This window comes from Sorex fumeus, unplaced genomic scaffold, assembly GCF_029834395.1.
Source record: "Sorex fumeus unplaced genomic scaffold, SorFum_2.1 ptg000058l, whole genome shotgun sequence".
NCBI lineage: Eukaryota > Metazoa > Chordata > Mammalia > Eulipotyphla > Soricidae > Sorex > Sorex fumeus.
The window spans coordinates 18,138,321-18,153,061 of NW_026606115.1; the positions used below are offsets into that span (position 1 = coordinate 18,138,321).

Consider the following 14,741-nt stretch of genomic DNA (forward strand, 5'->3'; position numbering starts at 1 on the left):
CTGAAGCCATCAAGAAAAGTATGAGGATTGAGACACAAGATGGCAGTATATACCGCGCGTTTGGGAGGGCAATGGGACTTAGTGAAGCGAGCTGAGTTGGGGGGGGGGGGGTGCGCTGATTGAAACTGAAATCTACTTGAGTTTTATGTGAAAACGGAAGATCAGCACGGTTCTGATTTTATTTTCCTCGGGAACCAAAAATGTATTGAACTGTACATGCGCAACCTATTCCAAGCCGCGAAGTCGTGGAAGTCTATCCCTTGCCCACTCAGCACATCCCTACGTAATCAGAAAGTTGGGCTATGACCCAGGGCATTAGCCTGTCGCGCTCTCCGCAGATCTGCCCTTTCACTTTACTTCAACTCTAGAAGCACCATTCTCCTTAGAGCCAAGCACCCCACCCTTCAGACGCCACACTTTTAGAACATGAGCAGTCAACCCACAAGTCCCTTAAAAGGAGGGTAAGAACCTTGGTTTATTGAAGAGACTGGAGGAATCAGGAGGGGGAACATAAAAGGAAAAACAAGCAATTTTGGAAAAACAAGTAAACTGAGGAGAAGGGAACGCAACCACGAAGAAAGGGAGTGCTGAAGTTAGGGGAGCAGGTCGTGGAGGGATAAAATGAGAAATGAAAGGGGGAAGTAAGGAGGAAAGGGGAAAATAGGAAATAAGGAAGAAAAACGAGACAAGAACGGGGCAAGAAGGAAAAGTGGGAGAGCAGAAATCGGTTAGGAAACTATAAACGAGCAAATAGAGTAAACGACGGCGAAAAAGCGCGGCGTTTCTGGAAGGTGAGTGGGGTGGGGGTGGGGGGATCGAGAAGAAACTTAAGGGGCGTGGGAAGGCAGCCGGGGAACTGGCATTCCCGGAAGCCAGGATCTCTTCTGTAGGGGCTCAGAAAACATGTGGGAGGGAAGTACAGAAGACCAGAGCCGCGAGCCGAAAGAGACCCAAACCCAGCAGAGTGTGAGCGTGCCCCTGTGAGTTTTGTTTAAGACGTTTCTTGGGTACTTTGGACGTGCCCTTTCAGACGCGAGGAACTAGCTAACGCTCCTTTGCGCCCCCGCCGCCCCCACCCGAACTGCCTAGCGGAGGGAGCTGGTTGAAGACGCTGAGGAGGCGCACCGTGTCTCCTGCAGGGGGACCCATTCGCGGTGGGACAGGCGCGACCGGCCCGTTCACACAGCTCGATCTCAGGGTGGCGTGGCGGTCCCAAGTGGTTGGGTGTCGATTCCTGGCCGAGGATGCACCTCGACTAGAGAGGGGAGAGAGCTGGAGCTTAAGGCGCGGGGCGCTGGGAGGCAGTTCCCCCCGACCTCTCCCCGCTCCCAACGAACCCCGGAGTCCCGACAGAAACGTCAGGGGTGCGAGCGCGATCGGTGACCACGCGGGTGCGCGGGCGGGGTGGGGCCCGGGTAGGGGCGTGGGACGGAGCCCGCGAGCGGGCCAGTGGCCGCAGGGGACGCGTCGGGCGCCGGGCGTTGAACGCCGGCCCCTCTGGGGTCATTTACATGCTGTCACAGCCCTGGGCTGACTCCGGGGCGTGCTGCTCGCTCGCTCGCTCGCTCGCTCTCGGCTCCTGCCAGCGCTCCGCCGGCACGGCCCCGGGGAGCGCGAGAGCGGGAGAGCCGGCGAGCCGGGGAGGGAGTGAAGGAGGGAGGGAGAGGGCGCGCCCCGGCTCTCCCTCTGCCCAGTCGCCCGCCCTTCCTGCCGCCACAGGTCCGCCCGGAGCCCCGCTCCCACTTGGGAAACTTGGGAGCGCGTGGGGCACCTCGTGGTGGGGGTTGGGGGCGGCCTCGGCTTCTAGAGGAGGGGGAGGAGGGGTGGAGGAGGAGGAAGTGCGCCCGAAGGATCTGCTCAGAGCTGTTTGTCCAGCTGTTTCTATTCGCACCCCGAGCAGCGAGCTGTGGGCAGCGGAGCCAGAAGTGGGCTGTTGAGACGAGGGTGACTAGCGTTGGGGCGCTCATTTCCAACTCTTCTCCCCCTTCGCAGCGAGTCGACTTCAGACACCCTGGAGTCCCCTCAGGCTAGCCCGGCGGGCGCGCACCTGCCCGCCGACCCCGACCTCTCTGGCCAGGCGGCCCTTGAGCCCGAGCCTGAGAAGATGGCCCAGCCGAAGAAGAGCGACTGCCGCTCACCTGTCGGCCTCGACTGCTGTAACTGCTGTCTCGACCTGGCCCACCGCAGCGGCCTCCAGCAGGACAGCAGCGGGAACAACAACAACCCTGGCAGCCCCACCGTGAGCAACTTTCGGCAGCTGCAGGAGAAGCTGATCTTTGAGAATCTCAATACCGACAAGCTCAACAGCATAATGCGGCAGGATTCGCTGGAGCCAGTGCTGCGAGACCCCTGCTACCTGATCAACGAGGGCATCTGCAACCGCAACATCGACCAGACTATGCTCTCCATTCTGCTCTTCTTCCACAGGTGGGTGGCCGGCCGGGCTGCTCGCTCAAGGGGGAATATGCAGACTGGCTGGCGCGGGCGGCCTCTCGGCTTCTACTGGATCCCCCACCGTTACACAAAGTGGGAGAGCACGGAAAAGTCACTTAAGGCCCTGGAGAGGTTGACTGTGTATGTGTGGGGTGGGGGGAGGATGGTGATGATCTGGCAATGCAGAGCCCTGTTTTTACAGGGGCGGGGGACTGCAGAGGCTTTCCAAAGGGAGATGTTAGAAAGTGTACAGCCCTAACTGGCTTGGGACAGGGTAGCTCACAGCATCCCTTTCTCAAATGTGCACGTTTTCACACTTATTGTGGAGATGCGATTCTGCCTTGCGATGCTCTTGGGACCTGAGTTCCCTCTTCTCCAAAGCCCAGCCTCGAATATCCGAACCCAGGTGGAAACTGCAAGGACTTTTAAATTACTGAATGGCCCTGACTTAGAGTGAACAACAACAAAACGCTGTTGCTGTTCCTTGGCTGGCTGCTACTATGGGGTAGGGTGGGGAGAAAGAAAACTTAGAAATCTATGAGGATTTCCAAAGACCCTGTGTTTATGGGACTTGTGACTTTTTTCATAGATTACAGTCCTCTTTATTTAGAATGAGAGTTTAAAAAGCCGCCCCTGGGGGCAGGCCCGGGGAGAATACAGAGAGTAAGGCATTTGCCATATACATGCCCAACCCGGGTTTGGTTCTAGCACCCTGTCCGGTACCTCAAGAACTGACAGGAGTGATCCCTGAGCATAGAGCCAGGAATAAGCCCTGAGCACAGCCGGGTGTGACCTCAAAACCAAAATAAATAAAAACACCTTACTATAGACTCCTTAAAAAGTAAAAGCTGCCCCAGAGACCGTCCTAGGGTAGGGTGGAGAATGAATCCATGTCACCTCAAGGGCTGCTGAGTGCAGGTCAGACTTTCTGGAAAGCCCACAGGAGAGAGAGGAAAGGAATAAGGAGTAAAGAAATACAATAGGGAGATGCAAATTGACTACTGGCGTCCAGGCCTCCATACCCTCTGGTAAGGGTCTGTCTTTGGGAGAGTGGGGTAGGGAGAGGTATCAACTGAGGTAATTTAGTGCCAGCGGTCAAATGTACGGGAAACATCATGTATTTGCTGCTCTTAGGACCATCGTGTGTGTGTGTGTGTGTGTGTGTGTGTGTGTGTGTGTGTGTGTGAGATTTGATTCTTTCTCAACAATGAAGGTTATGTAAGAGAAGGAGAATTCTGCTCTGGGAGGCTGGTGTTATAGTTCAGGTTGTGTCTCTGCCTTACCACGGTGTAAGCTTGAGCGTATTGCTCACTTGTCTCTAAGTTTTCTTTTGAGTTCTGAGATTGCAGATCTCCTGAGCAGATGGTGTGCTCAGACAAAGCACTGAAAAGATTCCGAGCACTCATAGACTAGCGGAAAAATTGGGTGGCACAAATAGAAACGTTTAGAAGCCATCGAGAGGGACTGGAGCCATAGTGCAAAGGGTAGGGTGTTTGTCTTGTTTGAGACAGATCCAGGTTCCCTAGGTTCCATCTCAACACCCTGTATGGCCCCCTGAAGGGGGCCAGGAGTGATCTCTGAGCACAGAAGCAGGAATAAGCCCTGAGGACTACTAGGTGTGTCCTCCTCCCCTCCAAAAAAAAATCCAACTGAAAAAAGCTATCAAGGAGAGCGGGAGCACTACCCTCACACTCAGAAAACCAGGTTTGCTCCCTCTTTCCCCAGGGCAACATTTCCTCCCTCATCCAGGCACATATCTCTTCCCATAGCTTCAGCCCCATGAGTTCCTGGAGAGGGGATTGGCCAAGCTGTCGATTCCTTTAGCATGATTGTAACAAGTTATATGTCTCAGGCTTTTCCAAGTTGTCAAAACCCTTTCCCATCTATGATTTCACTTGATGAAGCAAATGACCTCATTGTCTCAAATTGGCGGTATCCTGAGCAGGTTTTCAGGGAATCTTCATTTCGGGTGTAAGATCACTTGCAAGTGTGTTTGACTCCAGCCCCTAGTAGCTGGAAACCATGCCAAGTTAAAGCCCTAAGGATCCTGCTGGATTGCTTAGACAATGGCATTGGAGGGAGTGGTACTAGACACCTGGGAGAAAACCTCTCTCTAAATGATTTTGATGAATTGCAAGAGTGGGTTGAGGTTCCTAGATTCAAGACCTAGGATGGTGGGCCCTGGGAAACTGAAAACATGAAGATGAAAGTATTCCCGTGTGCTGCACTCCGCATACTGGCTGAGGCTTCCTGGCTGGGTTGCCTGAATAAAGACCACCTCTGGCAGGTTCTCTGTTGACACCTGTCTCTGGGTGCTTGGTTGTTGGCAAGGCCTGGAAACGGCTGTTGTGGGTGATGGTGATGTTGGGAGGACACGTGTCCTGGGGCATTGGTGCCAGGAGATTGGTGAATGTGTGGGAAGGTATGCTTTGCATCCCCAAATGCTGAGCAACAAGTCCCCAGAATTCTGCTAGGCTAGGGAGTGATAGGATGCTGTGGCTCTTAAAGTTGTAGCAGGATCCAACATTCAGCTTCTGCACTTTCCCTTGGCTACTGGGACTTCAGAGATTTGAGATTCTGAATTTAGTTTAGATTTTCCACAGAATGAAAAGCTCATTAGCATGAAGGAGACTGTTTTTACTAGTTGCAGGGCTTCTCCGAAGTGAAAATTTTCCTTCTTTAATGTATTTTAGCTGCTGCTGCTCCTTCTGAATGTGTGCGAGTGTGTGTGTCTGTGTGTGTGTGTGCGCGTGCACGCATACATTTTTCTGGAAATAAATCCAAGTCTCATGTATTCAAGGCTTTGCCACCAAGTCACATTCCAGGCCGTATTTATTTTTTAATTTCTTAAAATTTGGGGCTAGGGAATGTGGCTCAGGGGTTGAGCACTTGCCTTGCTTGCATGTGTGAAGTCCTGGGTTGGATGCCTGACTCTACCAAATTTTGTTTTCAAGATCTTACTCTTCCCAAGAGGAATAGACGCACAATGATCTCTCTTAGTGTGGGACATGAAAAAAACAGAATAGACCAATAATGATGCCCCAAAGCAAAAGAAACTGAGAACTTGTCTTTTTTATCAGACCACGGCTGGACTCTGTATTCAGGAATCATTCGTGGCAGTGCTCAGGGGACCAGATAGGATTTTGGGGATTAAACCTGGTTAGGCAGTGTGCAAAGCAATTACCCTACTGCCTGTACTATCTCTCCAGCCCTGAGAACTTGTCTTTAGTAGGAAGCTTACCACTGGGTTGGGGAGCGTGGAAGAGGGACCCTGTGACAAAGGTGTAGAGTAATAGACACAGGGGTAGAGGTTGTGGTGCTGGAATAGTTCATGTATGAAATCCTACAACTGTTTGTAAAACACAGTGCCCCCCCCAAAATTTCCTTCCCTCTTCTGTTATGGTGATGACAAGGGTCACAAGTTTGGTTTTAGTACTGGCATTAACTGTGCTGTCGTGCCCCAGCACACTTAATTATAGTGCTTGCAAACTTAGTTGAGATGTGTGCACAAGCCTGGTTGTGGTGTGCCCTGTGATTGCATACTTCGTTTTGGTGCTGGAGATCCCAAGCAGTAGGTTCCACCTAATGGGCTTCCTGATGGGACTTGGTGTTTTTTTTTTAAGTGTAGGAGTACTGCTATTTATTCAGCCATTGATTAGGCTGATTGAATTGGGCATGAACTCCACTGGGACTTGGTGTTTTGCGGCAGTGCTGGGGATCCAACTTGGGGCTTCATGCTTGCAAGGCATTCTATCACTAAGCTCTCCCAGGCACCAAAAATATTTTATTTTTGACTTGATGTGTGATCTGTGCTCTTAGCTTCGTATCTCAGCCACCATTTTCACTCCTTGTTCTGTTTCATGATTTAGGATTTCGAAGTCCTGCCTAGGGATGTTTTCTCTTAAATTTGTCTGCCTGGAAGACTACTTCTGGAGAGTCCCCTTGCCCTTCCGTCTGTAACTTTTCTGCCATTTGTCCCCCTGTCTATGTGTCTATGGGCGCCTATATTCTTTGGTGGGGTACATTCTTGATTTCTATCTGCTTTGTCTGCTTTGACCTGTTCCAGCCTCCCAGCTTTGCTCTTGGTTTCCTTGAAACAAGAGTGTAAGAAATTTGAGCGTAGGGGTGTGTTTTATACAACTGTTTGGTTTTCCTTTGGCTTGTAGTTAACATGGAAAGTATTTTCAGAGGTAAAGGGATTTGAAAAATTGTTTAAAACCTGACTGGTGAGAGAGGACAGTAGGTAGAGTGCTTACCTTGTATGAGACTGATCCAGATTTAATCCCAGATACCCCACAGGGTTCCTTGAGTATACCAGGAATGATCCCTGAGCATAGAGCAAGGAGTAAGCCTTAAGCACCTCTGGGTTTAGTCCCCAAACCAAAAAAAAGTTTAAAATCAATAACGATGGGCTGGAGAGAGTATGTGGATAGTAGATACTTGCTCTTTGCATAGCTAGCCCCAGTTCAATTGTTAGGAACTATGTGTGGTCCACCTCCAAGCATTTCCAGGAGTGATGCATGAGCACAGAGCCAGGAGAAAGCCCAGAACAGAGCAGGATGTGGCCTCCTCCCACCAAAATAGTAAAATTCACAATTAAACTGACAACTCTTTGTTGATGTGGTTCTGTGTAGAGATTTTACAATTTTTTAGCTATGGGAAATTACCTATTGAGGTTTAATTGTGATTTTATTTTGTTTTAACCATGTGCAATAGCGCCAGTAATCTAATAAACATTAGATGGGTATATGTATTTGCATATCAGTTGTAAAGAACCATAGTTTATTGATATTTAAATGATACTTCCAGTAGTTTGGAGCTTCAACTATGAGTGACAATACGATATGTGTTGGGGGGGCCACAATCAGTGTTCAGGGCTTACTTACTCTTCACTCTGTGTTCAGAGATCACTTCTGGCAAACTTGGAATACCATATGGGATGCTGGGGATCAAACCTGGGTCGGCTGCATGCAAGTAAAGCGCCCTGCTGTACTATCTTTCTAGACCCAAGTGGTTTTTGGAGCCATACCCAGAAGTTCTCAAAACTTATTCCTGGCTCTGTGATCAGGGATTACTCCTGGTGGTGCTTGGGGCACTATGTGTGGTGTTGGGGATCAAACTGAGGTCAGCCGAGTGCATGAGAGTTGTCTTGGCCCACAAGATATGTTTTAGACACTACTCCTTCTATCTTTCTTTTTTGTTGTCTTTTTGAGTTGCCACACCTAGCTGTGCTTGGGATCTGTGTTCACCAATCACTCCCGGTTGGGCTCAGGAGACTGTATATAGTGCCAGGGATCAAACTCTGGGTCGGCTGTCTATAAGGCGAGCACCTTAAACACTGTCCTATCTCTCCAGCCCACGACTGCTTCTATCATGTTAGGTAACTAATAACTATAACAGATTAATGGCTAACATTTATTGGGTGTTTAGAACATGTACTAAACATTCTGTCTGCATAATCTCATTTAATGTTTACACCAAAGCAATGAAGTACTATTATGGCCTTTCTTCATCTTATAATGAAGGAAACTGAGTTCTCAGGAAAATAAAGTAACTTTCCCCAGACCTCAAAATGAAAAACAAATCCAAAATTCCACCCAAGATCAGTGAAATACTGAAAACTATCTGTGAAGAAAGAATTGCTAAGCAGGAGCTGGAGTGATAGCACAGTGGGTAGGGCATTTGCCTTGCATGCTGCTGACCCAGGTTCAATTCCCAACATCCCCTGAGCACCTCCAGGAATAATTCCTGAGTGCATAGTCAGGAGTAACCCCTGTGCATTGCCAGGTGTGACCCCCCCAAAAAAAGAATTGCTAAGCAGGGGTCAATATTAGCTCAGACACTAACCAAATGGTCACTATGTCCTTCTTAGGTAAGATGAACAACTTTTGTGGTTGGAACATAAACTTATAATGCTCAAACTGGCACATTCTCAAGAAAACTGTAATGGTTGGTCACCTCATTCTTATTGGACATTCTTATAGGATTCTTTCTTGCCGTTTACATAGGCTTCTAAAACTGGGGAAAAAAACGGGATAGGAGCACAGGTACTTAAGCAATTTCCTTGTACTCTGCTGACAACAATTCAGTTCCAAGCACTGCATATTGTCCCCCAAGCACCAATACCCAGGGTGCTCAGTGGGTACTCCTAGCTCAGTGCTCTGAATGGAGGTGTTCAATTCTATTAGTGCTTGTGGAATCATGTGGTGCTAGGGGTCAATCTTGGGGCTTCTGAATGCAAAGCATTGCTCCATTACTTCAGGCTATCCCACAGCCCCCTACAGAATTACTTCTTTTGGTGAGGTCGGGAGGGGTTTTTGTCCCAATTGGTGCTCAGGAGGTCCAGGGCTGCACCAGATATTCTTAGCTAACCCGGTTGGTGGTTCAATACAAGCATCCAAGGCTGACATATTGCTTGGAATGTTCAGTGCTGAGGATACCTGTGCCACCCAGTAATACTTGGGAGACTTCTGGGACTGTACCTGGCAATTTGTGGGGGCCTGTGTGGTGCCAGGAATTGAACCAGGGTGGTGCTGCTGTGCTATTTCCCAACTCTGCTTCAGAAATTTCTAATGAGCCCTCTTCTGCCTTAAGTTCCTGAGCATACCAGCTCAGTATAGTCTGAGATACTCTGAATTCCTCTCTAGAAAGCCTTAAAAATCTGCCTTTAAGCTTCTAATCTGATTCCCAAACTTAAATGCTCAAGAAACAATATTAAATATCTCTCATTTCATTGATTTATGTGTGCTAATTAATTTCACCTGCCTTATTAAGCTAATATAGACTAGCAGAAGGAAGAGTATAGATTGAGATGGGGGGTGTTTTCAAGGAAATTTTGCATAAAAACATTTCTTGTGCTTCTCTGAGTCTTAGAACTAGTGATTTCATAAATGTATATTCCTGGAGCTGACTTGTAAGGATGTAATCACTTACACAGTATGGTTTCAGTGGCAAAACTATTCTCCTGCCAGCCTACATATGCGGTAGTCCTAAAATTCATATTCGAAGACTCAGTTCTCTATATGCACAGCACCTAACATCCCTCTTCCATAGCTCAAGCGGTAAGGTATGCAGACCACACTGTGAGAAACCCTGAATTAAGAGCCTGCAAACCTTTTGTCAACGAATTTGCCGTTTGATTTTGAGGATGGAATTCTTTGCTGTCCAGCGGTTTTAGGTTTCTGTGTGGTTAAGCGTGTCATTCTTTGCCTTTGTGAATTTTGCTTTTGGTATTGAGCTTCGAAAGTCCTTCCCTACCTAGCCCAAGGTAATTTAAAATAACTATTTCCTGAGCGCCTAGTGGTCTGACAAAGAATAGGTACTCTGGAATTAAAGCACATTCTCTGTTAAAAGCACAAATGCATTTGCCAACTTAACATTCATGGTTTGGATATCTCTCATGAAAACCCCAGCATGGAAGAAATTGTCTTTTTTGCTGAGGAACAAATGTGAATTCCATATACTAGGAGACTTTTTCTAGTGCTCTATTAGCATTTATGTGAGTATGATACGTACTACATACATGTACATATATAGAACATATAGCAGTAAAATATGTAACATAAAATTTAACCATTTTGATCACTTTAAGTGTACAGTTCAGTGGCATTAGGGCCATACAGTGTTGTGCATTACCACCACTATCCATTTCCACAACTTTGCCATTATCCCAAACAAAAACTCTGTACCTATTCAACAATAACTCCCCATTCTCCTTTCCCACAGTCTCTGGTAACATCTTGTCTGCTCTCTGTCTTTATGAATATTTCTATTCTAGATAATTTATGGATGTGGAATTGTGCAATATAGAGCCTTTTATGTCTATCCTCTTTCACTGACAATAATGTTTTCAAGTTTCATCCATGTTGTTGGATGTAATAGCCCCTCACTCTGTTACCTTTGTCTGACAGTCCTTATTCTCCCTAGCAGTAGGCTGTCTTTTCATTATGATTGTACTTTACTTTCTTACACAAAAGTTTTTCAAGTTAATGTAGATCTAATGGTTTTTCTTTATTTTTGTTTCTCTTGCCCCATTGGGATCACATTTCCAAAGCCACTCCAAGCACTCCCCCCTTTTTTGGTGCTCCAGAGACTAGATAGCGACAGGGTGATGAGGATTAAACCTGGGGCTTCTGTGGAGTTAGAGAAAATAGTACAGCAGGGAAAGCACTTGCCTTGTGTGCAACTGGCCCAAGCTTGATCTCCAGCACCACATAGGGGCCACTGAGCACCACCAGGAGTGGTCCCTGAGTGCTCACTACTGAGTGTGGCCCTAAAACCAAAAAAAAAAAAACAACAACACTAAATGAACCTGGAGGCATGCAGTTCAGCCCTCTGAGCTACTCCCTAGCTCTTCAAAGACATTTCTAATGGTGATATCTTGAAACGTTTCACCTGTTAACATCTATGTATGTTCAGGTCTTACATCCAGGTCTTGCATATTATAAATTTATTTTTGTGTAGGGGGTTAGAAAGAAATCTAGTTTCAGTCTTTTTGGCCGTCCAGTTTTCCCAGCACTATTTGTTGAAAGAGATTTTCCTTCCTTCATCGTATAGAATGTGCTTCTTTGTCTTAGATGAAATGTCAGTTAATGTGTGGGTTTATTTCTTTCTGGACTTGAGATTCTATTCCTTTGATCCATGAGACTATTTTTTTACTACTAGTAGGTTTTCATCACTATCACTTTAAACTTTAGTTTAAAGTTAAGACTATTACTTCATTTCTTATCTTCCCTCGGAATTATTTTAGCTTTTTGAGGTTTGTATAAGTTCATACAACCCTTGTTTTGTTGTCATTTTTACTTGAAAAATATTGGAATTTTTGTTTAGCATTGCACTAAATCTGTATGTTTCTTTTAGGAAAGTGACTATATTTTTACTTTGTTACTCCTCCCTTATTCATGTACCTGGAATGTCTTTCCATCTTCTTTGGGGGGAGGGTAGGTTGGGCCATACCCAGCAGTGCTTGAAGGTTGCTCAGGAGGGACCTTGCCGTGCTGTGTATTGAACCAGGGTCAGCCATTTTTTGTTTGTCTTGGGGCTACATCCAGTGGTGCTCAGGGGTTACTCATGGATATGTACTCAGGGATTACTTCTGGTGGGCTTGAGGGGATATGGATGCCAGGGACTGAAATCTGGTTGGTCACTTACAAAGCAAGTACCCTACCTCTATACCCAACCTCTGGCCCCAGAGTCAGCCATATTGAAGGCAAACACCTGAACCCTTGTACTATCTCTCCAGTCCTATGTCTCAGTGTCTTGTTCTGTGTATTTGGGGGAAGGGGTCAGAGGTATTTTAAGCTATACCCAGCTCAGTCACTCTGGGTCTCCTGCATGCAAGGTGTGTGCTCAGTTCTTTGAGTCATCTCTCTGGTCTTTGTTCCACAACTTTTCTGTTTGCATTGGAATGCAACAGATTTTTGTATATTGATTTTGTAACTGGCCATTTACTTATACTCATTATCTTACTGTCTTTTAATGGTGTTGTTAGAGTTTTCTATATATGTTATCAGATAATTTGTAAATAATTATAGCTTTGCTTCGTTTTCAGTATGGATTCCTTTCCTTTCTTCTTGTTGTCTAATTGCTTTCACTAAGACCTTTAATACTAAGTTAAAAAGAACTGATTAGTGTGGGAAGCCTTGTCTTGTTCTTGATTTTAAAGACAGAGCTTTCCATTTCTTACCTCTGAATATAATACGAGCCATGAATTTTATAGTCTTTACTACACTGAGGGATGTTCCTTCTCTTCTTACTTGAGTTTTTATTTAATTATTTGCTTTTTGGATCACACCCGGCGATGCACAGGGGTTACTCCTGGCTTTATTTATTTATTTATTTTTTGCTTTTTGGGTCACACCCAGCAATGCACAGGGCTTACTTAATTCATGCACTCAGGAATTACCTCTGGCCGTGCTCGGGGGACCATATGGGATGCTGGGAATCAAACCCAGAACCCGGGTAGGGCCGGGTGCAAGGCAAACCCTACCCGCTGTGCTATCATTCCAGCCCCCCCCCCCTTTGTTTTTGCTTTTTGGGACTCCTGGCTTTGCACTCAGGAATTAACCCTGGCGGTGCTCAGGGATGCTGGGAATCGAACGCGGGTCAGCTGAGTGCAAGGCAAACGCCCTACCCGCTGTGCTATTGCTCCAGCCCCTTACTTGAATTTTTAATTCATAAGTTCTAGCTCGAGCGGGCCCAGTAACGTCTCCATTGGAGACTTTGTTGTTACTGTGTTTGGCATATCGAATACGTCACGGGGAGCTTGTCAGGCTCTGCCGTGCGGGCGAGATACTCTCAGTAGCTTGCCGGGCTCTCGGGGCTCTCCGAGAGGGGCGGAGGAATCGAACTCGGGTCGGCCATGTTGGCTGCGTGCAAGGCAAACGCCCTTCCGCTGTGCATCTGTCTTTCAACCCAGGTGTGTGGTCCTCTACTCACCTTCGGTGAATATGCACAAAACTCATGAAATAAATAAGCTTGTCTGTTTACTTGGGTAAACATCCTATCCTATCAGTTGCAGTGCTAGTCTTTATAAGGAAAAGAAATCTAAAACCTTTGAAGAAAGCTCACTCTGTGTGCTGCTCACTGAATCTTCTTTTAGGGTCACCGTTTCCCCACTTCCCCATTGTGCATAGTGTTCATTGAGGTGAAGCTGGGGTTCTTGCAAAGACTGTCCTGGAATGGCACTTGAAGGATGAGAGCGCCAGCATCTGTGTGTAAGGTTCTTGGTCTCAAAGTTAACAAGACCAGAGCAGGAATTACCTTTTCCCCTTGATATTACGAGTCAGGCCCTAGGGCCCAGGCATCAGGGAAAAAAAACCCAACTCTTCCAGGGTGACCTTATTTCTCTTCCTGCTAGAAGAAAAGTTTAACACTCTGCTTATGTTTTCCCTCCTGATAAATGAACAAGCTTGCTACTCCAGGTAGAGTGTTGACTTCTTCCCAAAACAGGACCTGAAGGCCAGGGCGTATGGATAAATGGAGATGGATGTGTCAAGTCAAGACTTCTAGATTCTCTGGGTCTCAAGAGTGATGGTGCCCAGAAAAGCCTTTACCCACAGCCTGTGGGCTGGTTTAGAGTCGTGAGGTCAGCCTTGTCTGCACTTGGTGGTGGCCATTGCACTGTTTGCTCATCATGACTCTGCTCCTACCTGAACTTTCTCCTCTTATGTAAGGTATCCCTCAAGATAACTACAAAGCCATAATCTGCTGTGACTGGCTGCGTTTACATAACCAATTGGATGAAGGAATTTGGTAGCCTCTTGAACCTTACAGAAGCTAAAGGGGAGAGTGAGATGGAAGCTCTGGACAGAACCATTTGGTAGGGACTCAGTGCACACAGGGGAGAGCATTTACCACAATTATGAAAAACTCCTTTTAGATAAAGACAGTAATGAAGGTTCAGGACATGTTGTACTGTTCAGTACCTACGACAATGGGTCAAGGGTTAGGGTTTCACTGTGGGGTCACAGCTTTGGCAGAGCAAGCCTTTCACAGAACTCTGAGGGTTAATGCGACCCCTGGGAAGGCGAGCAGGTCAGCAAGTGTGGCGCTGAACAGGAAGCATCCCATGATGCAGACACTAACCCAAAGGGAAGCAAGAAGCAAGGGCAGGAATCAAGTTTGGTCAACGATGGCCCAGGCATGCACTCAACAATTATTCCCTGGGAGCCACTTTTCTCTAATAGGCCTAGCCTGAAATCAGACCCTACCTCCCACCTTCCCCCATCCTTCTTTGAAAGAAAAATTCACTACAAAATAGCCTGGGGTGTTCAACCCACTTCCTCTTGTCTTTTCTTCAGGGGAGATGGAGAGCAGCTGCTTAGGAGTCTGGCTGGGATTCCTGCTCCGCTCCAGTGATCTAGACTAGTTTTAGCTATCCTGGGAAAGAACTGGGTGAGAAGCAAAAGGCAGAAAAGTGGTTCCATGTCTTCTTCCTGGCTTAACCTCTACCCCAAAGTCACACGCACACTCGCACACACATATACACACAAACACAACACAGTTTCCCCCTTCCTGATTTAACCCCTAACCCCAAATATATATACACACACAGTGTCTCCTTCCTGACTTAACCCCTTACCCCAAACACACAGAGTTTCCCCTTCCTGACTTAACCCCTACACACATACACACAGTGTCCTTTCCTGACAACCCCTACAAACACACACACACAAACACTCTCACACAGTTTCCCCTTCCTGACTTAACTTTTAACCCCAAATATACACACACAGTTTCCCCTTCGTGATTTAACTCCTACCCCCAAACACACACACACACACACACTCACACACACACACACAAAC

At 47.0% G+C, this 14,741-nt stretch overlaps 1 protein-coding gene across 3 annotated transcripts in view; it reads left to right on the forward strand.

Moving 5' to 3' along the window:
- The first annotated feature begins 364 nt into the window (after positions 1 to 364).
- TSC22D3 (TSC22 domain family member 3) overlaps positions 365 to 14,741 on the forward strand; it is a 71,346-nt gene continuing 56,969 nt past the window's right edge. Inside the window, exons 1-2 of one of the 3 annotated variants that reach the window (XM_056125739.1) lie at positions 365 to 461; positions 1,993 to 2,427. In XM_056125739.1, coding sequence (XP_055981714.1) covers positions 427 to 461; positions 1,993 to 2,427 — 470 coding nt within the window. In that variant the 5' untranslated portion in view covers positions 365 to 426. Of the gene's footprint in view, positions 462 to 958; positions 981 to 1,585; positions 1,720 to 1,992; positions 2,428 to 14,741 lie in introns of those variants that run through there. The other 2 variants (XM_056125738.1, XM_056125740.1) reach the window with 2 other exon arrangements.